General features: G+C 39.8%; 1 protein-coding gene across 1 annotated transcript in view; it reads right to left on the bottom strand.

Moving 5' to 3' along the window:
- LOC122074223 overlaps window positions 1–24,602 on the bottom strand; it is a 93,336-nt gene that overhangs the window by 18,687 nt on the left and 50,047 nt on the right. The window contains exons 18-22 of the mRNA XM_042639072.1: window positions 23,909–23,997; window positions 23,255–23,403; window positions 19,535–19,678; window positions 18,157–18,264; window positions 15,368–15,478 (exon numbers count right to left, since the gene is read on the bottom strand). Of these exons, the coding sequence (XP_042495006.1) occupies window positions 15,368–15,478; window positions 18,157–18,264; window positions 19,535–19,678; window positions 23,255–23,403; window positions 23,909–23,997 (601 nt within the window). The remainder of the gene's footprint in view (window positions 1–15,367; window positions 15,479–18,156; window positions 18,265–19,534; window positions 19,679–23,254; window positions 23,404–23,908; window positions 23,998–24,602) is intronic.

Below are 24,602 nucleotides of genomic sequence, written 5' to 3'. Positions count from 1 at the left end.
ATCCTTGATGCGGGATCCAATCCAGTAGCATGATGACTATCATTTAAGGGCTCGCTTCACTGCTTGCTTGACTAAACTCGTTGGAAGAAAGGAGGCAACAAGCAGATTCCTGGGTATAAGGAATAGAGAGGGTTGGGATCACAAGATTTTAGGGAAAAAGAAGTGGAATAGAGAACCTTATTAGGCTTAGGCTTACAGCAGGAACACGAATAACACTGGACTATCTCAATGAAAAGGCCTTTTCGAAGTTTGGAAGAAAAACTGGGTAAACCAATGGCTAAGGCCAATGGGAAAGGTGTGGCATGCTTCATTTATTATTATCATTTTTATGGATTTGGTCTTCCTAAGTCTATAGTCGTCGATAATGGTACCCGATCCATCATGTTAGCAACCGGAATTTATGATTACTCATCATTGTAGCACCTCACAAAGCTACGCTCTAAGTACACAACAAGACCATTGTCTCCATTGTTTTGTTCCAGCTCATGATTTGAACGAGTCACACATACACACTAGTACATATTCCTCGGCATTGAGGACATCCTCCAAGAGCAGGGAATTTCGTGACATTTCTAATTGGTTGTCTTGTGTTTCTACTAAGTTTAATAATTGGCATGCACGGTCTTAACCTGCAAAGTGTCTTCTGAAAGCGCCCAATAGGCTAAGTAGCTGCTACTATTATTATTAAGTAGGACGGAGCTATAGATAGGATTCAGACACAGCTTTCTATTTTTTATTTACCCTATCCGCCTGCCCTTAGGGGACCTGGGAGGCTGGGATGAATCTCCGATCGTAGCATAGGCTTCGCTGCCCTTTTATCTGATGATATGCCACGCGAACAAACTTGGATCCCAATTTGGAGCGGCGGGTGGCAGAGAAAGAAGAACTCCATCTACTAGGCAAAGAGATTGAAATGGTGGGATGGAAAGGAATGGTCCACCTTGGAGGACAGGGCTGCCTGGAGAAGCTTACTTGTTTTATAGTTCAAAGGCTTTATTTGTCTTTGGTTTCATTGCTTGTTGTTTTCATCTGGTTCAATATGCTTATCCCAGTGAGTTTAACGAGCCTATTGGCCCAGAAGCTTCTCAAGCTCAAGCATTTACTTAGACCAACGTCTTGGAGCTATTCTATTTACATAAGAATAGTAAGGGTGCTCCATTTGCTGGCTTCAAAGTGTTAGTTGTAGCATGCTATTTCCACAAGCTGCTAGTTTAGTTGTAGCAACATAATTGGGAGAAGCTCATCTTAAATTGGAGCTAGAAATGCCTCATTTCATTTCGCACCCGTTCTTTGTTTCTTTCTTCTCGAACCCAAGGGAGACTTGTCATATTTAGAATCTTTTTGCGGTGTGCTCTATTTACCATTCTTCCATACTCTCCTTTCTTTACCACACGATAGGTCAATGAAGCATGAGCAGGCGCGGAGAAGGAAATAAGCTCTCGCCTTACCAACAAGTCGACAATTGATGGTTGTTGGTCACGACTATAGAAACACAACTCTAAAACGATGCAGAAGATAATGGAAAAATAGAACAAACAATGCACACAGATTTACGAGGTTCGGCAAGGTTACCTAAGTCCTCGGTGAGATGAGATCTTGCTTCACTATCAATGGAGAATAGGGTTACAACGCTCGTCCTTACCTGCCGTCCCACCTGTTGAGGCGCTACACCAGTATTCCTTGGATTAAACTGTGACGGAATACAAGACATCGTACACCAACGATCTCCACCTTGGCTTGAATTCTGTCGAGCCTCATGTAAAGATAACCTATAGACGTCTTCATCCTCGTACCTCATCAGAGGTACAAACCCGCAGTTGTTTGGTGCATCCCTCATCTTCAACAATGAGTAATATTAATCAAGTCCAAACAGGACTTGAACTTCTATGTAGTAACTGGCTTGGTAAACATATCCGCAGGATTGAGATCTGTATGAATTTTTCTCAAGTGAATACTGCCTTCTGACACAAACTCTCTGATCTTGTGAAATCTCACATTAATATGCTTTGTCCTTGCATGAAACACCTGATTCTTTGCAAGATATATGGCACTCTTACTGTCATAATGTAACATTGTACCTACTTGCACCAACCCCAACTCATGAACCAATACAGCCAACCAGACTCCTTTGGCAATCTCAACTGTCGCCATGTACTCTGCCTCTAGTGGACAACGCAACTATAGACTGAAGCATCGACCTCCAAGATATAGGTCCGCCAGCAAATGTAAATATATACCTGTAGTAGACCTCCTCTTGTCTAAATCACCAGCATAGTCTAAATCAACATAACCCGCCAATTCTGTGGAACTTCCCTTGCCATTGAACATAACACCTATATCTTTAGTCTCGCTCAAATATCTAAAGATCCACTTAAATGCATTACAATGCTCTTTCCCTGGATTACTCATGTATCTACTAACAATACTGACTGCATGAGACAAATCCGGCCTGCTACAAACCATAGCATACATGAGACTCCCAACTGCGCTAGCATAGGGGACTTGAGACATATGCTCCACCTCCTCATGTGTTGTAAGGCATTCCCTTTCAGATAACTTGAAGTGGCTAGCTAATGGAGTGCTAACCGGCTTAGCCTTTTCCATGTTGAAACGCTCTAGCACCTTTTCAATATACTTCTTCAGAGTTACCCAAAGTTTACCTACATTTCTATCTCTAAGGATTTCCATGCCAAGGATCTTCTTAGCAATACCAAGATCCTTCATCTCAAATTCAACACTCAACAAAGACTTCCAAGAGACTATATCATGTTTGTTCTTTGCAGCAATAAACATGTCATCAACATAAAGCATCAACAAAATAATAGAATTATCACTTGACACTTTATAATTAACACAACTATCATACTCACTTCTTGTGCAGCCAATCTTCATCATATGGGAATCAAAGCGCTTGTACCACTGCCTAGGAGATTGCTTAAGACCATAAAACGACCTCTTAAGTAGACAAACATGATCTTCCTTTCCCTGCACCTTGAAACCTTTAGGTTGTTCCATGTAAATTTGTTCCTTCAAGTCACCATGAAGAAATGTAGTCTTCACATCAAGCTGTTCAAGCTCCAAATTATACATAGCCACCAAAGCAAGTAATACCCGGATCGAAGTGTGTTTTACCACTGGAGAGAATATTTCATTATAGCCTATCCCCTCCTTCTGTGCATAGCCCTTGGCTACAAGTCTAGCCTTATACCATTCACGCTCCTTCTCAGATGCTGCCTCTTTCTTACAAAAGACCTATTTAAACTCAATGATTTTTTTTCCCTTGGGTTTTTCCACAATCTCCCAAGTCTTGTTCTTCTGTAAAGACTCCATTTCATCCATCATAACTGCCATCCATTTATCATGCTATGTATCACTCAAAGCATTATGGTAGGAAGATGGATCACCTGTACCTACAGTGAGGGCATAGGCAACCATGTCCTCAAACCTGTATCTCACAGATGCTTTGTACGTACGTTTCCCTTTACCCTTTGCCACAGTATAGGGAACTTCTACTGCTTCCTGTTGTCCTGGTAAGTCACTGGATGACTCATTCTCTCTTGTTGTTTCTGACTCACCTAACTCCACTTGCACAGTAGAACCTTCTTTATTTTCATTAATTACTTTTGAATTACAATTTGACTTCACCATATGAGACTCATCAAACACGTCCCTACTAACCACAACTTTCTGTGAACTTGGATCCCACAACTTGAATCCCTTTACGCCTTTCTTAAAACCAAGAAAGATACACTGCTTAAACTTTGAGTCTAACTTGGAACGGTGCTCACTCTCAACATGCACATAGACTGAACAACCATATATTTTTAGAATAAAATAATCTATTGGTTTTCTTGTCCATACCTCTTCGGGAATCTTACAATCAATCGTCTTTGATGGAGACATGTTGATGAGGAAACATGCCATATTCACTGCTTCTGCCCAAAATCTCTTGCTCAACCTTGCATTCAACCTTATACTTCGAGCTCTTTCTAGAAGTGTTCTGTTCATCCTTTCAGTTACACCATTTTGTTGTGGTGTCTTTGGAACCGTGAAGTGACGTGTAATTCCTTCAGCTTTGCACAATTCTAGAAATGGCTTGATTTGATAGTGCCTATCCTAATGGTGTTGCACATAGCATCATTCCCCATTAGGACAGACCCACCATTATATGGTTGATATATATCAAACCAATCCTTATGTAGACACATGTGATATGAACATCCAGAATTTAAAATCCAAGATTCAAAAGGTTGATTCTTACCTGATGATATAGAGAGTACAACTCCATCTGAACTGTCAACCACGCTAGCTTCATCAGATGCCTTATCTACACCTTTCTTCTTCAAGTCCCCTTCATCTTCAAGCACTCTCTTCAGATGACCTTCCTTCTTGCAATAGTAACAAGAGACATTTGTCTTTGCCCCTTTTTGTTTCGATATACTCTTTCCAAATCCCTTCTGATTTGATCTCCCTCTTTCCTGCTCCTTGCCACCTCCGAAAAGACCTCCTTGAGATTTCGTACTACTGGCCTTCTTCCTTGTATCATTGGACATGAGGGCAGCCACGACTTCATCCATCTCAAGGGTCTCCTTCCCGTACAAGAGAGTCGTTACCAAGTGATCATATGATTCTAGGAGCGATGACAACAATAATAAAGCCTTGTCTTCATTCTCAATCTTAACCTCCAGGTTTGCAAGTTTACTTACGATCTGATTGAACATATTAAGATGCTCTAATAGGTCCATACTTTCCTCCATTTGTAGAGAATACAATTGCTTCTTCAAGAACTTGTTCGTTAAGGACTTTGTCATGTAGATGCTTTCAAGTTTTGCCCATAACTACGGTGCAGATTCGATACCCACAACATATTGTAAGGCATCATCAGAAAGATTCAATCGAGTAACACTTACCGTCTTTTCCTCCATCTCTTCCCAATCTTTATCAGTAATTTTTATAGGTTTCTTCGACTTCCCCAACAGCGTTTTCGCTAAACCCTGTTGTATCAGAAGATCCTTCATCCTTTGACATCAGAGGGTGATTGTTCTTCTCATTCAACCGCTCAATATCATACTTGGCATTCGATCCCTTCCCTACCATCATGATAGTAAACCCTAGAAAACGGAAACCTAGAGCTCTGATACCAATTTGTAGAAACGCAACCCTAAAATGATGTAGAAGATAATGGAAAAACATAACAAACAATGCACACAAATTTACGAGGTTCAACAAGGTTGCCTACGTCCTCGGTGAGATGAGATCATGCTTCACTATCAATGGAGAATAGGGTTACAGCACTCGTCCTCACACCTCTCAGTATTGCTTGCATTACAGAGAAAGAAACCCTCGCTATAAATATATAGCGAAAAACCCTAATCCGGAAAGTACACAACTGCCCTCAAATAAAAAAATCCATCGTCCTGCCTGTCGAGGCGCTGCACCAGTACTCCCTGGATTAAAATGTGACGGAATACAAGACATCATACACCTACAACGACTACTACCAAAAAACTCCAACGAAGATTCATATTTCACATGGACTGTTCTCACCATCCACAGAGTGTACCCATAGGTACGAGAGTCACACTCCCAAGCAGGAAGACATCCAACCCAATATGGCAATCATTTTGGCTGGGAATGGGGTTCTGGTACTGTATTGGACGGGTGAAATCCCGCCAGAACTAATTAGGTTGAACTACTAGTCAACATGCCTTTGATCATGCAAACGTAGGCTTTCAAGCAGCAAACTACAACGGAGTGATTGTAGACCAGCCTGAACCGTAGTTTGTTGGTGCAAAATTTCTCAAACCAGGCACGAGGCCAGAGCCTAAAAATATGGCTCGACTTTATAGAGGAGGTGGGCTAAGAGCGTCTTATTTCAGTTATCAACAAACTTGCTCCCTTGGAAAATAAAATGTTTAAAGCAGCGCCTTAGAACTCTCTTCATGTAGAAAACCAAGGATCTGTAACCAGTAACTTGAGAGAAGAGAGAGAGCAAGGGAGAGGAGCAGCCGATTTGTATTTGGCAGTCTCTCTCCATCATATATTTATAATAATTAGATCCAAGTACAATCATAGGTGGAATGTGAAAGACAATCCTAGCCTAACTCTAATTTAGGAAACTAGAGATCTAGTCTAACTAGGAAAGTAAACCACCTAATCTAACTTGGAAAGTAACTAAGATAACCATGCGACGATGGGACACTCCCCCTATCGTGGATACAAATTCCAACATTTGAAGTGGAAGGGAGGGGTGGGGATATCTATTAAACATCCTTTCTCCGATAATGAGTATATCGACTAATGTTTTATCAAATCCTTCCGCTGGTCAAGTATGACTCAAATAAAGTGAAGTTTCAGCAACCTGGTCAAGGTCCAGATGGGGGGCCAAGGTCTGTCAAATGGCCTAGATGATGAGATGAATATTCCAGCAAAGTTGAATGTTAATACACCGGTCAGATTTGGATATATGAAGGGAATTCCAAGGTCAAGATGATGAGATGAATATTCCAGCAATGTTGGATGTTAATCGACTGGTCAGATTTGGATACATCAAGGGAATACCAAATTAATAATTTACAAAAAACAAGCCACAAGAAAACAACAACTAAATCATAGAATATCAATTGAAATCAAAATGGAAACTTTGGAAATTTTAAGTAGCTAAGCAGGTAATGCAATAGCAAGTAAACAGAATTAGTAGCTTGCAGGGGCCAAGGTCTGGTTGAATGGCCTAGATTATGAGATGAAGATTCCAGCAAAGTTGGATGTTAATCCACCGGTCAGATTTGAATATATCAAGGGCATACCATATTAATAAGTTACTAAAAACAAGCCACAAGAAAACAACTAAATCATAGAATAGCAATTGAAATCAAAATGGAAACTTAGGAAAGTTTAAGTAGCTAAGCAGGTAATGAAATACCATGTAAACAGAATTAGTAACTTGCATCCAAATAGAAAGGAGAGAGAAGAGAACAATGCTGCATCAAGTCATCAACACTCAAACTAAGCTGTGACTGCCTACAACACATGGAAACAACGGGCCAGATAAAAGGCTGTTTCGACTGAAGAAACCAAGTCTGAAGCTAAGAAAAGCAACATCAATGGTTAGAAATCAGAATAGCAGTTCAGAGGATAGCCCAAGAAGTAAGTTGAATGCGCAAGAATGAAACAGAATCTGACATTAGGAGAAATAAAAAGAAGATAGAGAAAGAAAGATTGATATGAACTAGACCTCCGACCTAGACTAGAGCTTGACCAGCATCTCACCAATACTCCTGGCATCCCACCAAGGTTGTTATTGCTTCTCGCATAAGCATTATGCATTACACAGATAAATAACAACCATAGAGCTATAGTTTGTCAAAATCATGGGGTAGTATGATCCTGTACTCCCTTATTTACAACCTTGCAACGATACAAGAAAATAGTAAACTCTTCATGGACAAGCAAGAGAGTTCTAGAGAAAAGAAAATAGAAGACTTCTAGATAACTACAAGAAAGAAACTAACCACTTAATCCTGATAGGCCTCAAACTTCCTCATATTTGGGTTTGTAGAATTGGGCCATTACAATAGAAAACCCAAAATACTAAGCCCATGACCCATATAACCATACGGAACATAAATTAAGTCTAACTTGAACCAATATTGAACCGTAGGTGCATATTGACATAGAAAACTAAACCAAACCCAAACCCAAAATAACAGCTTCTTCTTCTTCTCTTCTTGCTGTAATCCTGCATCAAGAAGATAGGAAGAGAGAAAGAGAGATAAACCATGGGGAAGGAGAGATGAGAAAATAGAGGGAAAAGAAAGATCTCTTACCAGTTTGAGAGAGAGAGAGAGAATAGCCTGCTCACAAGTTTTCAAACAACCAATTCAAAACATTAAATTCCAAATCGTAGGAGAGGTGGTATTTATAAGCAGTAAACCTTTCTAAATTGACTCTCATAAGGACTCCCAACAACCTCTTACGCTACATAAACAAACCAAATTAATAAAACTCTCACCAACTTAATATAACTAAAAAAAATAGGACTCTTAGATAGCTAAGATAACTCCTAAACTTGGAATCTAGACATAGGACCCACAAATAAAACAAGAATTTTTGAGCACCCCCCTTAAAACCCCAATTTCGGGCTTCATATTTGAGCCCATTACAACAATAAAACCCAAAAACTAAGGCCCAACCCAAACTAATATCAAAACCCAGCCCAAATTTAGATTGTGCCTGCAATAGAACTGCTTATGTTGAACTTAACAAAATTCTGCACAATAACTCGTAGTGACCTTCAAGTTTCTGAACAAGCTACAGTGTTCCATTTTCCTTGTAACTTATGTGGTGTTTGAATTCAAGTCTACATTTTCACTTGAAATTCTATATACGTAATAATGTGCAAGTTGTGTGTGTATTCTAACGGGCAGAGCTGGGCCAACCCCAAGGCCTTAACCCCAACCTAGCCTGATCCAACAGACTAAGATTTCTCAACCCTAGCATGGTCCATGAGCTAAAACTCCCAACCAAAGCCCAGGAAAAAATTGGGCTATCCATTTTCGGGCCCAAGTTGCACCCAAGGGTTGTTGACCTAATACTACATCAATTTTCACCCAATTAATTCGACCCAAAGTCTAGCCCAAGGGAATTCTAAAGAATTGTTTTTCCAAAGATTGGGAGTTCATTATTTAAGAAGATTTTGTGGGGTCAAGATTTAAACTTGTGAGCTATGGTCTTTGATTCAAACAAATGTTTTCCCCTTTCTTCACATTAACTTATCTAATAACAATAATCCACTTAATTTGTGATACAAAACTATAGAATATTTAAGCACCTAGAATCTAAAAAACAGTTGTCCATTTGGGATACTTTTCTACAAAGCATCCTACTGCAGAACCACCTGATTTTGAAAGGACTTCTCGTCCTAAATGCATATTTTGTCTGTGTGCCATGATAAGAAGCTGTCCCAAATCTTCTGCTCCATTTCCTATTTGCACATTTAGTATCAGGAAACATTTTTCGTTCCTTTGGACTGCCCTAGGTTATGCCAAAAAATGTCAAGTAATTTCCTACAGGGTGGATCCCATCAGATATTATTTAAAGAACTAGAATGTTCTGGTCTCTAATACTGCCAGCTATATTATGGAATGTCTAGCATATCCACATTGCTAGGGGACAGAGCCTTCAATAATTAGAGTCTTCCAGCATCAAAGGTGCTCCAAGTCTCCAGAACAATCTAGTAATCCTTTGGTAATCACTTTGTAAAGACTTTGACATGATGACTACTGCTGATATACAGTCCAACTGGATTACTCTTTGTGTAGTTTTGAATTCGAATCTTGTATAGTATAGAGACGTATTTCCTTGAATTTTGAGTAGACATCATTTGTCCTTATCTCTTATAATGTTGTTACAATCCCAGATTCCAGCAATCAAATCAGCAAAAACAGCAAAGAGAACTAGAAGAGAAGAGAAGAAGAAGAAGAAGAAAAGAAGACAAGTCTGAAATCTGCCCAGAAAAACAGAGCAGCCTGTGATCAGTCCAATACGAGACTGATCGCAGGCATCATTAGCATATATAGGTTTAAAACAAGGAGTACAAGGACTAAAACACCCCCCATTACAAGTAATAAACCCTAAACAGCAAATAGGGAGCCGATAGGACCAAACTGACCCTATCGGGTCCAGTGGCTGACGCTAATCCCAATATCGGGATTAGCTCTCGACCTCAACACTCCCCCTCAAGCTGAAGCATATACATCACCCATGCTCAGCTTGGTACAACCACTGCAAAAGCTAGGTGTAAACAAGGACATAGTAAACAAATCAGCTAATTGATCCGTCGACAGAACAAACGGAGTCTCAATCAGCTTCTTCAGAACAGCATCACGAACGAAATGACAATCCACCTCTATCTGTTTGGTTCTCTCATGGAAGACTGGGTTACTGGCAATGTAAACAGCAGCCTGGTTGTCACAATACATCTTCATTGGTTTGGTCATTAGAAACCCAAACTCCAATAGAAGCGACCTCAGCCACATCAACTCAGCCGTGGTATGAGCCATAGCTCTGTACTCGGCCTCTGCACTGGACTGAGCAATAGTAGTTTGTTTCTTACTACGCCATGTAATAAGATTCCCTCCAACAAAGGTACAGTATCCAATGGTAGATCTCCGATCACTAGCAAAGCCAGCCCAATCAGCATCAGAGTAGCCAACAAGCTCCATATGCCGATTACGACGGTAAATCAACCCCTTTCCAGGGGCACCTTTCAGATAACGAAGAACACGGATAGCAACATCCCAATGGTCTTTCTGAGGAGACTGCATGAACTGACTAAGAACTCCAACAGCATAAGAAATGTCAAGACGAGTCACAGTCAGGTAAATCAACTTGCCAATCAAACTCCTGTACTGATGCACATCCTGAAACGGTTCACCATCATCAACACCAAACTTTTGGTGAGGATCCATAGGATTATCAATAGGTCTAGATGCAAGCATCACAGTATCAGATAGAAGATCCACAACATACTTTCTTTGAGACAAACTGATCCCTTTCTTGCAGCAGATCACCTCAATCCCGAGAAAATAATGGAGATGACCAAGATCCTTGGTCCGAAAATGACGTTGGAGATGAGCCTTTACTTCAGAAATACATGCCTCATCATTGCCAGTAAGAATAATATCAACATATATCACCAAGACAACCAGCTTGTCACCTCTGCGACGAACAAAAATTGAATGATCCGAATAGCACTGAGAAAACCCACGTATGACAATGGTGGCACTGAACTTGTCAAACCATGCTCGAGGGGATTGTTTAAGCCCATAAATAGCCTTGTGCAAGCGACACACACGACCTGTATTCTCCCCCTGAGCAACATAACCAAGAGGTTGCTCCATATACACCTCCTCCTGAAGATCACCATAGAGAAAAGCATTCTTGATGTCCAACTGAAATAACGGCCAATTAAAGTTAACAGCAAGAGATATAAGAAGGCGAACAGAGTTCAGTCTGGCAACTGGAGAGAATGTCTCAAAGTAATCCACACCATAAGTCTGAGTATACCCTTTGGCAACCAGACGGGCCTTTAAACGCTCAACAGAGCCATCAGAATGATACTTAACAGTGTACACCTAGCGATACTTAACTAGATCCTTACCAGGAGGTAAATCTACAAGGCTCTAGGTGCCACGACTCACAAGAACATCTATTTCTTCATCTATGGCAACCTTCCATCCAGAAATACGGAGGGCATCATTATGGGAACAGGGAATGGGGTTAGTGGAAAGGGATAGGGCAAGGCCATGGATAGGAGAGGGAAGATGAGATAATGACATAAAATTATCAATAGGGTACACAACCATGGATTTCTGAGTGTAGGAACATGTACCTTTACGATGTGCAATCGGTAAGTCATCGGGCGAAGGAGGAAGAGGAACTTCACCAGTTGAAGACGGCAGTGGAAGGAGTGAAGCTTCAGGGTTAATTTTCGCGTCGCCTGGCTATCCAATTTTCTTCCTGCGCTGATAAACCTAGAGTGGAGGTGAGGCAATGGTACCAGGGGCATCAGGGAGGGGTACAAGAGAGGGCATGGGTGGAGAAGACAACTCCGGACTAGACTGGGACACCTGAGAGGAATAAAATGATGTACCTTCAAAGAAGGTCATATCAGCACTGACAAAATTCCGATGAGTACCGGGGTCATAACACTTATATCCTTTCTGGGTACGATAATAACCCAAAAAGATGCACTTAGTAGACCTCGGGGATAACTTATCAACCTGCAGATGCAGATTATGAACAAAACATACACACTCAAAGACAAGGGGTGGAACAGTAAAACTGGGTAAATTAGAAAACAACAGAAAATGGAGACTTATCTGCCAGAATAGAAGATGGCATGCAATTAATCAAATAACAAGCGGTTAAAACACCATCACACCAAAAATGTTTAGGGACATGCATGCGAATCATAATGGCACAGGAAACCTCAAGGAGATGCCGGTTCTTGCGCTCTGCTACCCCATTTTGTTGTGTGGGGTATAGGCACAACTAGTTTGATGTATCATCCCATGGGTATCACAAAACTCAAATATATCAGTTTGAGCATATTCTAAAGCATTGTCAGAACGAAAAATCTTAATAGGAATGCCAAACTGAGTCTTTATTTCATTATAAAATTTGTGAAACACATGTAAAAATCCAAATCGTTCCTTTAACATGTACAACCATGTAAGGCGAGAATGGTCATCCACAAAAGTCATAAAATACCGGAAACCAAATCTGTTACTGACTCTGCAAGGACCCCATACATCAAAATGGACTAAAGAAAATAAAGACGGACTACGAGACAAAGCGAGATAGGAAAGACACACGATGATGTTTACCCAACTCACATGCCTCACACGCTAACCTAGAGACAGCCTCAAAACTAGGAAATAAGAGTTGTAACCTAGAAAGCGACAAATGACACAAACGACAGTGCCATTGGAAAGGAGTCAAGTCCCCAACAGCCGTAGCAGCAACAGTAAAAGGAGGACAGCCATGGTTGAGGTAGTATAATCCATCCTTTTCACGCTCTCCACCAATCGTCTTCCTCGTGTGAAGATCCTGAAAGACACAGTAGGAAGGAAAAAATGTTACTAAACAATTTAAAGAACAAGTTAATTGACTTACAGAGAGAATACTTAGTGGAAATTGAGGGATATGGAGGACAAAAGATAAATTAATGGATGGGGTAGGTGAAATAGTACCATGTCCAAGGACGGGTGTGGAAGTGCCATTAGCAAGGATAACAGAGTTTGAACTGACATTAGTAGAAAATTTCTGAAAAAGTGATGACTTACCGATCATATGGGCAGAGGCACCTGAATCAATAATCCAAGGAGTAGATTTAATAGTGAGAAGGGCTGAAGTACCTGTGTGAGCTAGAGTAACAGCGGATGTAGACGCACCATTAGATGTATTAGAGGATGCCTCAAGAGTGTGCAAGCGCCAGAGCAACTGATTGATGTCATCTCGCAAACCGGTAGCTGAATCTCCCGATGAAGGTGTTGGCTTAGGATCAACTGGAGCCATTGGGTCAATACCATCATCAGACACTACATGATTAACTAATTGTGTTGCTCACTCTGGTTTACCATGTTTTGCCCAGCAAGTCTCAACAGTATGGTTGGGCTTTCCACAAAAGGTGCACTGGTGAGCTGAACGATCAGAGGGCTGTCCACTAGATCCTCGACCAGCCGACCCACGTCCTCCCCCACGACCGCGACCACGTCCACGTCCACGGTTGGCATGGAAGGCAGAACTGTCTTTAGTAGACTGATCAGGTTTAGTGGAGGAGGTAATGCGTTGCAGGCGTGAGTAAGTATCATTCAGAGTAGGCACAGTATCTCCTGCAAGTAAGTGACCTTTCACTGCCTTCAAGTCATTGTTCAAACTAGCCAGGAATTTAGAGACAAAGAACTCGTTACGCTGAGCCTTCAACTTGTCAATGTCAGTGGTCAAAGGTTGGAAGACATTTAGTTCTTCAACCATTCCTCTAAAAGTAATGTAATATTCTGAAAGGGGCTTGTCCGACTAGCGAAACTGAAACAGTTTTTCATAAATATCATAAATCCGGGTCATGTTCTTTTCCAGAGAGTAGGTCTCCTTCAAATCATTCCATACTCCCTTGGCAGTAGAGTGAAATATGACATTGGCAACCACATCTAGTTCCATACTATTCCATAACCAAATTAAGATTAATGCATTCTCTTTCTACCATTGAGCATAACCAGTGTCAGAGTCTTTGGGAGGATCAGAGGTAGTGTAATCAAGCTTATCCTTCGCCATTAGGTAAACTTTGACTGACTGAGCCCAAAGAAGGTAATTCAAGCTTCCCTTAAGCTTGATAGAAGTAATCTGAACATTCACATTGTCCGATGCAGAGGAGGCAGTAGTAGGAGTAGCAGTAGTCTAGGTCTCAGCCATGAGTGCAAGAATTAAGGACAACGGTGTACTGCAAAAGCAACTAAGTACGAAGAACTCACCAACCAAACCGGAACAACAGCAGCCAAAGAGCAATCAGACCTAAAGAACCGAAAAAAAAATTCCAGCTGATAGGTGTTGCTGGTAGGTGAATGTCGACTTTGATAGGAGCAGCAAAGAAGGCTTCAAAAGCCTAGTAGGGTATGTAGATGGGCAGTAGAACAGCAGCACATCAAACCATGAAGTAGTAGAGCTTCACACATAGGGCAGCAGCCAAAAACAAGTCACATATAGGGGCGGCAGCCATTAAAATTCTGCAGAATTTGTATATCGGATTCAGCGAGTCCAGAGAACTAGAGCTGAATCCATGTAGCAGTGGTAGAACGACCTGATTGTGTTTATCTCATTACAATCAGGCCAAGAAATTAAGATATGGGCAGCAATAGGTGGCTGCGCACCAAAGAGAAGTCGCGCAGGGTTGTGATCAGCAGAGAATGATGATTCAGTCCCTGATTTGATTACAGAAGCTCTGATACCATGTTACAATCCTAGATTCCTGCAATCAAATCAGCAAAAACAGCAAAGAGAACTAGAAGAGAAGAAAAGAAGAAGAAGAAAAGAAGACAAGTCTGAAATCTGCCCAGAAAAACAGAGCAGCCTGTGATCAGTCCAATATGTGCCTGATGGCAGGCATCATTAGCATATATAGGTTTAAAACAAGGAGTAAAAGGACTAAAACACCCCCCATTACAAATAATAAACCCCTAAACAGCAAAACAGCAAATAGGGACCCGATAGGACCAAACTGACCCTATCAGGTCCAGTGGCTGATGCTAATCCCAATATTGGGATTAGCTCTCGGCCTCAACATATGCAGATAAAATATTAAACAATATAAGTATTTAGAAAGAAAAATCAATTTGATAAGAAATACCATGCAGCCCACATTGTTATCTTCTTATCTTTACTTATCTAGGTAAACCTTCTTATTTATCAAAAGCAACCTTTAATGCATATCAAAACCAGAAAAGCACCATCTTCGGTTTCAAAAGAATAGAGTATGACAAAATTCACAAATTTTATGCCATATGTTTTATGGGACCTTGTTCAACTGAGAAATTTGAATGGCTAAGAAATAATGAAATACTTTCATTGATCCCAATAGTCGATACAACATCATTAAAGCAAGCAGAACATATATGTACATATAGTAAGACACGCAAAAAATAAAAATAAAAATAAAAAAATTAGTATCCAACATCCAACAAACAAACCAACATAATTGTACATCCTGATAATAGGAGAAAGGGGTGGGGGAACAAAACTATTGAAAGATAATGAGGAATTATGATTGTAAATCAATGGCTTCTCATTTTCACGTGGAGTCAGTACTTACAGAATTGCGGAAAAAAGATATCAAGGATACAAGCGCTGTAACCACAGTAACGGGTTTTGTTGTTGACGACAACAGAGCTTGGTGAAAGACAGGCAAACCAGACATTGTATCCTGAAAATGCTTCCATCATCAGTAACTAAACGATACATCAATACATTGAGAAAGAAAATGCCTATGATTATAGAGAATGTTTTAGAAAGATTATAACAAAATGGAACCTATTGTAATAGCAAAAGGGGTGATAATTTTCAACTCTGAATAGAAGGAATGAGCCCAGAATATGTAGTAGCCTTGAGCATAATGAATAAATTAAGTATTTTAGCACTCGCCCTATTAGAGAGCAAAGGGAAGTGACCAGATGCAGTTGTAGCTCGAAAATAACAGATACAACAGCATAAATCATGACAAGTGAACAACACATAAATAAAGGTCATCATTACTGACCATTATAAACAATAGTTTAGACTTCTTTCTTCATCTGTCATCTTTTCATTTCTTCAGTCCCCCTTTTCTGTTTAGACTTCTTTTTTCCCCTACTTTGTGTTTATGGATCCATGTAGTTGTCCCCATTAAGTTGGGATAAGGCTGAGTTTGCTATTGTTGTTGTTGTTATTGCTGTTATAAACAATAGTTATGCATCAAGAAGGTAATTTGGAAACATCCAAATAGTCTGTCTTGTACAAACGATGGCGGACTGTATTCGGAGTTTCCCTAGGGTTGGTAAAGCAAAATGGGGGCCACCCTAGCCCATTGAGTGCTCTACCTCGAGCCATCAACATCATATGCTCTACTGAAATAGATTTCGTGGAAAACCAGCTATAACCGATCTTGGTTGGCCTTTCACCCCCAGCCACAAGTCATCCCCATATTTTTCCACATACGTGGGTTCGGCCCTCCAAGGCCTGTCAGAGCTCTCTTCAATCTGCTCATGGTTGTACTGTTCTTTTTTCTCTTTAACGAATAAGACGTGAGCTTCAGAAATACCTAAGCAGCTATCTTAAAAAACCTAAACATTTTTTTATGGAAAAATAAATAAATATCAGTTGAGCAAAGGTGGGCGCTGCCTATCTCCCTCTGTTTGTCCCTTAAGTAAGGATAATGGGGAGTTGGTTGATCACCTTTTCTTCATATGCCCCTTTGCCATGGCTCCACTCTGTGTATTATCATCTAGACTGGGCCTTCCCCTGCGATGTTTTGGGCTTCATGTCGTTTTGGCACTTGGCTCCTTTTGGTGCTAGGGGAAGATTCTTATGGAGCATAGTTGTCAAGATGTGCTTAAGCATCCAGGCGCCCTTTACTGCATGGGCACCTCGGTCGCCTAGGCAAGGCTTAGTCGCTTTGACGTCTAGGACCCCTCCAACAACTTGGGTCACCTAGACACCATGACAACTATATTATGGAGAGCTACATTATTGGCAGTTTTCAGGTGCATTTGGGAAGAAAACGATGGGTTCTCATTAGAAAGGGTTGTCATTGGAAAGGTAAAAGTAAGGGGTTGCAGATGCAGATAACTCACATAAATGGGCTTTATTTTATTAGAAATAAACTTTGGGTTGGTATATGTATGTGTTGGGCCTTTGCTCCCATGTGTTTTCTTTGTAATTGGCCACTTTAATGGGCCTAAAATATGGGTAAAAGGTCGGCATATGGGATTAGGCTTCATTAGTTTAGTTAGTCTTTATTTTAAGTTGTTTAAAGACTTCAAATTCCCTGACCTTAGTTAGTTTTAACACACAAGATGAAGGAATTTAAAGCCTATTAAACGACTTAAAATGAAGACTAACTAAACTAATGAAGCCTAATCCCGTACGCCTACCTTCTACTCATTTTTTAGGCCCATTAAAGTGGTCAATTACGAAGAAAACACATGGGATCAAAGGCCCATTAAAGTGGCCAATTACATACATAACCCTTATCTTCATCAGATACTTATTGGGCGATAATGGATCCCATTTCAGATGAGCTTCTTCCACATTCTCTTTTAAGATCGGGAAACATGGTTAACCCCAACGTCCCTAGAGTAAGGAGGCCAGCCTTTTGGGACCCACCTCCTTTTAGAAGGTAAAACTGAAATTTGGCAATCTGGGTCCATCTGGAATAGGGGTGGATACTGGATAGATCATACACAATGAAGTTCCCAAGCATATTCTGGACCTTTTGTAGAAGGAAATTCCATGAAACTGAACTGTATTTCTCTTAATTTGGGATTGGATCAAGTAATAAGTGAAGGGTTCAACAACATATTGTTGAGAATGATCAACAAACATCATAGATTGGGCAAGATTTTTGACAGAATGGCCATGAAGATTCAGCCATTTTATTAAACATCTCCAATTCTTGGCTTCTCAGTTGAACTGCTCATCGTTTGGAAGCCGAGATCTGCAAATACTGTGGCAGAGGAGCTGGCTAAGGAAGGAGTAGGAAGGTCGGAGTGGATCTCAGGAAACTGCCTAAGATTACAGGGGTAGTGGTATTTTAAGGATTTTCTCTGGCTGTTAGTATCAGTTGCAACTATACTCTTACACTTGAGTATTGCGGAATGTCAGTCTATGTGATTTTGGACCTTCATATTTCCTCAATAAAAATTTCTTGTTGCATATAAAAAAAGAAGAAAAAAAACAGCATAATCAGAGGCATATATATATATAGATATAGAAGCCCAAAAATGCAAAGAAGAGCGCAATGATTCATGACAAGTGCTATAGAAAGAGAATAAAGTTCATTACTAATTTATATCCAGCATAAAATAATTAGAGTAAACAAAAAAAGGGGCGAGGGTTACACCACACCTTTGAAAGATCAACAAGCATGGTAAAGACAACGTCTAATGCAGAAGAGACTGCAAGCTGTAGCCCTTCAATCACCTTAAGCTCATAAAGACGGTTGGTATATAATCTCTGTTACAATTTTTCCGGATTTAAGTAACAGATAAATAAACAAATAAATACAACAAGAATAGAACCATGATGATGCAGATTCCAAGTTTACTCATAATTATATGCACAGGAGGAAGAACCAGACCTGAATGTTCCTGTGCCGCCCAACTTTGGTCCAGGTTTTCGACTTGTTTTTGGTTCCAGACTGAACCCATGGTTCAGTCCTTTAGTTCTATCGCGGGTCCACCTTTTAAGTTGTATTTCTTATATTCTATTGATTCTAGATGGATGGAATACTTGCTACAAATTCCAGACCTGTAGTAATTTCTATTTTCTTAGTTTAGGACTTCTACCTTAAGATTTTCTATTTTGAAAGGTTTCAAACCAGTTGTGAGGGATTCCTTAGCCCATGCATAGGAGATCCCTATTATGTCAGTTTCCTCAAAATTATAATAAAGGAGCAAGGGCCTAGACACCCACAATTTTAATATTACTTCAGCCATGTGCTTTGTTATTTCTGTGAGATGTAGTTACAACCTTAGTGGGGTGCCATGTTAGACTGGTAAGATGCCAGTCAAGTTCTAGGTGAGAAGCCTAGTTCATATCCTCACCTTCCTATCTTCTCCTCCTCCAATCAATAAAGGTTAGATCCCTGTTTACTCCTTTTCTGCACATATCAGTTCTCAGTTTCTGTTTTTCTCTTCTAACTTGCTAATCTGCTAGCTAAATACTGTTCACTTTCTTCTCAGTTTCATATCTGATTTAACATTTAACCGCTGTTACAGTGTTCAGCTTCTGGCCATTGATCTCTAGTTCTGCCAACAGTTTTCTGTCAATCATTGAGACCAGTATCTCATCCTATGGCTATTTCAGCAAGTTTCTAATATTGAACTCACTTGCTATTTCTAGTCATTTTAGTTTCCAATTCTAATCCTTGTTTCCATTTTGAGCCTTGTTATTTTGGCTACTGGTTGTTATTTTCTTTTACTGATTAAATCTGGTTACTATTTTGCTGACTCCTTGAAATTTCAAGATCTGATCATTGGGTTTGAATCACATTTTACAAGGTAGCTACCATCCATACTAGACCATTCAATCAAGGATTGAACCAGATCTGATCATTTTAGATTTGCTTATTGATTCTCTACAGTTTGATCCATTAATCCTCATCTAAAGTTCTAGATTCTCACTTGGTTTCTAATCCCAAATCCTTAGGTGATTGGATACCCATTAAATGATATAATAAAGTATCAAAAGAAATGCAAAGGACATTAAATGAAGCATGACTCACCTCTAACGTCTGGGCAGTTACACAAAAAATCCGGCAAAGTGCACTGTGAATGGAGGAATCACAGAGCAGAATGTCTCCGATTACTGTACCAAGTTTCTTTAAGCATGGTATTGCTACAAGGCACTTCTTCATTACTCCAAGCACCTAAGACAATAGGAACCAACTGCAAGGATTATGATTTATGACAATTGCCATGATTTATTTCTGCATCCGTGCATGTCATTTTCCAGATAGTTGGAGGCTCCAAAAGAATTCTTTGCACTTTCTAGATAAATATAAACTAGCAGTTTCCACACCAGAACAGACCAATAAGATGGTTCAATTCCAAGGCATACCAAGAAATGCAGGTATGATGAAAGACATGATGAAATGTAGTGCATCAAACTAGCACCCAGGCAAAAACATGTATGTTTCACAAGTCCTTGAAAAAATACGCCCTCTACTGATCAAGAAATAGAAATTAGCAGGAAAACGAAAGCAACAAAAAACATGTTGAAGCATGAAACAAAATGGTAACGAAGGAAATTACAGGTCAATTGGATTTTCTTCATCTTCAAACTTCATTAACTTACAGGTCCTGGGTTTCTATTTATGGCTGCATAACCTGCATACTTTTTTCGTTGCTGGAACCATGGTTCCAAGTTTCACCAAATTTTGAGGTCTCGATCATATTTCAGTCCAAAGTTTCATTTTGCCGATATTTCGGCAGAAATGTTGCTTTGGCCATAGTATAAATACATAATTTCAAACGAAATGGTTCAAAATTTTGACTGATTTCAATAGGTTTCAACATTGAAGCTTGGAAAACCCTTTTTTTGTGCTTTATTCGCCAAACACACCCTATTCTGCGAGCACCAAACCTGCAACAACCACTTGGTAGCCATTGCAACACTCAATTTGATCTCTTCCTCCTCACTCCAAGTCTTCGATGATGTGCAATCAGTTGGTCTCCTCATTCTTTATCTACCCTTCTAGTTTCAGCCCTGCCAGTGCATTGAGGAGAGAGCTCCAGCCATAAATTCCTCGTTAGTTTCCACTTCCTAGAGTTTTAACTCCCACCTAATTACGAGATTTCCATTGGTTCTTTAAATTTGAGTTATTTGTTACCCAGGTGATCCATTAACGAACCCAAACATCGTTTTCAAACTCTGAGATCACATCAATTGGTATCAGAGCTAACTTGGCCATGGGTTCCTTTGTATTCAATCCTACAGTTCGCTTGCTATTTTGTTCATTGATGGCAAAGCCACAAAATTCATCACACGGCCTGCAGTGGATAAGATATCAAAGACCATAGACAAGGAGGATTAAAGCATCAGTATCGGTCGCTGTATCGGTCGGCCAAAGATCCGAAAAGGTCAGCACAAGAGGAAAACAACTCTGATATGGAACAACAAGACAGAGCAATGGGAGACAAGATGATCATGGGGGAAGCAACAACAAAATCTACTGCAATGATTGATGTTTTGCACATTGAGTTTGTTATTCCCCACATATTTCAAGACATGGATGCAACATCAAAGCTTCATACTTTGAATTCTGTTCAGGTAAGACAAGGAGCAGCAAGCCCGTTATACTGCTTTTATTTCTGCCCTTCTACAAACTTGGGGTGATATTTTCTCAACACCAAGGGAATTACTATAGTGACACCTCCATGGATCAGCCCAAACCTGCCTGGGAATACAGACGGAGATGGACCAGGTCCAATTTAGGTTTTGGTTCAGTAGGATATTTAGGGTATTTTACTTTCATAGATCTTGTAACTGAAAATTTATTTACTAGAATAGTTGCCTTTGATTAGGAGATTTAGTTTCCTTGTTGGAATCAATTTCTATTTGTAGGTCTATATATGTAACCCGTTATTGATAATAAACTAGATTGAGAATGAATGAGTTGAGTGTTGAGTTGTTTGAGTGCTGGCCATTTGAACTTCTCCTCCCCATTGCTTCTTCTTCTTCTGTCGCATTATTGTTCTGCACTATGCAGCAGTGCCTCTTGCTGGCTATTGTACCATTCCCTCTCCACTTACTATTCTCTTCCTTCATTATTCTTCTTCTTCTTTTCTGTTTTCCTTTCCCCAATTCCTGTTCTGGCTCACAAACAGTTCCTCACGATTGTGAACTGTTCTCTCTCACCTCCTCTTCTTTCCTCCTCATATTCTGGGCATAAGATCCCCAACCTAGGGTGATCTGAACCCTAGGTTCCCAGCCGCCAAATACTCCCTATTCTCTGAGCACCAAACCTGCAACTAGGTCTGGTCATTGCAAGGCTCAATTTGATCTCTTCCTTCTCACTCCAAGTTATTGGTGATGTGCAATCAGTATGTCTCTTCATTTTCGATCTACCATTGTAGTTTCAACCCTGCTGGTGCACTGAGGAAAAAGCTCCAGCCATCTATTCCTCGTTGGTTTCCCCTTCTTGTAGAGTTAGGAGTTTTTTTTTTCTTTCGGTGGATTAAAAATTTTATTACTGAGGAGAAGAATATACAAGGGGAAAGAGGGGGGCAAAAGGAACAAAACCTCAAAGGAGGCAAACAAAAGGGGCACCAAAGCCCCAACTAAGAGAGGGGATACATCAGGGGAGGGGGAGAGTCCCCAGGAAGAGATCATCAACCTATTTCTAGGGGAATCACGAACATGCCTATGACAAAGACAACCAATTTTGGAGGTGACATCAAAATAGATGGCCTTCCAAATCTTTTTGTATGATCAAGAATTGGCAATCCGTCCATGAAGGTTACGCTCCATCCAAATATAAGAGATCGTGGCTCCAAAAGCAAGCTTCCGAACAGTGTCACAAATAATATGGCCTTCATAAGTCATATCAATCCAAATCCACTTTCTATACAAAGGAAGAATTCTTTGCGGGAGGGCCAGCAGGAGGAAAGAACTTTCTCTCAAATAGAGGAAGAGTTGGGGGTTTTATTCCCATCTAATTATGAGATTGGAACTGATTTTTTAAATTTGAGCTATTTGTTATCCAAATGGACCCTTTGCAAACCCAAACAAGATTTTTGAACCCCGTGATTGCATCAGAGCCTCCATGCCAAACTTTCCATGTCAACTCAAAGTCCAAAAAATAACACCTTGTACTACGAATTAATTGAATTCAACAAAGCCTTATTCTGACAAAAAAGATGTTAGCTAAGCACTAAGAAAATCCAACTCTATCAAAAGCCATATCCTTCCTAACCACTTCAACCTTGATAACCTTTAGCCTTCCCCTTCCGTTTCCCTTTACCACCATCCATTAGAGAATTTTCTGGTCCTCATTTAACATGTCTAAAATAATCTCGATAAATCTTCCATAATCTTGTCACCTATTGGCTATTGCTGCAACTCCCAAGATTCCTCGATTATTTCTAATTCTATCCCTCCTAGTCTTGCCACTCAGCCATGTCAAAATCTTCATTTCCGCCAGTCATTTTTATCTATAGGATGTTTTCTAAGTTTCCCAGAATTCAGCACTCATCCTCCAAACTAATCAATAATATTTAGTCATGCAAATTTTGGCCAATTAATGATTAAAAAGAGATATAGGAAATATCCTCCTGTATTGCTAAAAACTTATTAATTGTTATTACGTACCTTATTATAATTTTCATCTTCCATCCCTGTTAAATATTTTCAATTTAACAAAATGCAGTGCAAAAGAGAACGAAAACAACACAGAAATAAGTAATGGATTGAATATCTAGAGGGAGAAAACACAAAACTGCACCTTCAGTGTCACTTTCCAACGGATATGCTTCTTCTTATATTTCCAATGCTCATGATTAACCAAAACATATTGAAGTGAGAAAGCAACTAGACCCAATACAATATCACTCTCTGCTCCTGTTTCCACAAGCTGCATGGTGAAGTCAAGCACTGCAATAATACCAAAACTGCTGGTTAGTGGAAGTGCCGGAGACCCGGAGTGGAAGGAAACAATAGATAATAGACTATGTGCTTGGGGCAACCTCTGACGCAGCCTAGGGAAGTAAGTAAGCCATATAGGATAGAAATTTTTACTATAAAAAATGGTGTACCCAATGCACAAGGTTCCCACCATTGTGGTTTCTATAAAAGGGCGTACCCAGTACATATTGTGTATCATATAAGTATCTTTAAAAGGGTTACTAGATGATAGGTCTAAATTATCAGTCCGTATTGTATCGTATCCGCCATATCGTAACGGTATCAATGGGTATCAATACGATATGCGATACCGATACTTTAAACCTTGCGCGAGGGGTAAAAAAGCATCTTATCAACAGACATCCATGAATTTCACAACTAACAAAAGTACAAATCAAAAACAAAATAAGTATCTAGGCATGCATTAACATTATAAAACACTTCTAGAAATGCGAGAAATCAAGAATGAACATGCCTGAAATAGCCAATGGGCAGGAATCTTCATTCTGCTCACAATCAATTAAAAGCATTCTTGCAAGTCCTCCAGAGAGCAACCACATGCCACTGAAAAAATGAATGAATTATCTTTAACAATCATAAAAAAATAAAATTCAAAATATTCCCCAAAAAAAAAAAAAAATCAATTTCATAATGTTCTATCGAGTCCTAATGGAACTCATGCCAATTGGAGAACAAATCCCACAAAAAAATGACATACATATGCAGTTCATGAAAAACAAGAATATATCAATTAACTAGAATATAACCTTGATTACCAAAAGCAGTCCTTCGCAGTTTCCACATCTTACCAGAGAAATATGTTTCTTCTGGTTTCTATTGTGCAACAAAATGCATTAAATCCAATTAAAATGCCAAACCTTAGAGCAAGCTAGGCGAGGGGTGGAAAAGGATTCAATGTATGTGGTGCCTATGTCTATAATAATGCTCTTTTTGATGAGAGTCTTTCCTTTCCCCTTTTTTGTCCTTCATTTGTTAGAAAGAGACTAATATTTACACTTTTTTCTCATAAAATTCCTGTTTACTACTCAAAAAGACTTAAGGAAATTTATATCATTAACAAATACGTATATGCAGGAAGCAAATCTTTCAATCATCCGAAGAATAAAGAAGGTAGGCCCACACTTCTTCTTCTTCTTTTTTTTTTTTTT

Source organism: Macadamia integrifolia, chromosome 3 (assembly GCF_013358625.1).
Source record: "Macadamia integrifolia cultivar HAES 741 chromosome 3, SCU_Mint_v3, whole genome shotgun sequence".
Classification (NCBI taxonomy): Eukaryota; Viridiplantae; Streptophyta; class Magnoliopsida; order Proteales; family Proteaceae; genus Macadamia; species Macadamia integrifolia.
This window is presented reverse-complemented; position numbering and strand designations above follow the sequence as displayed.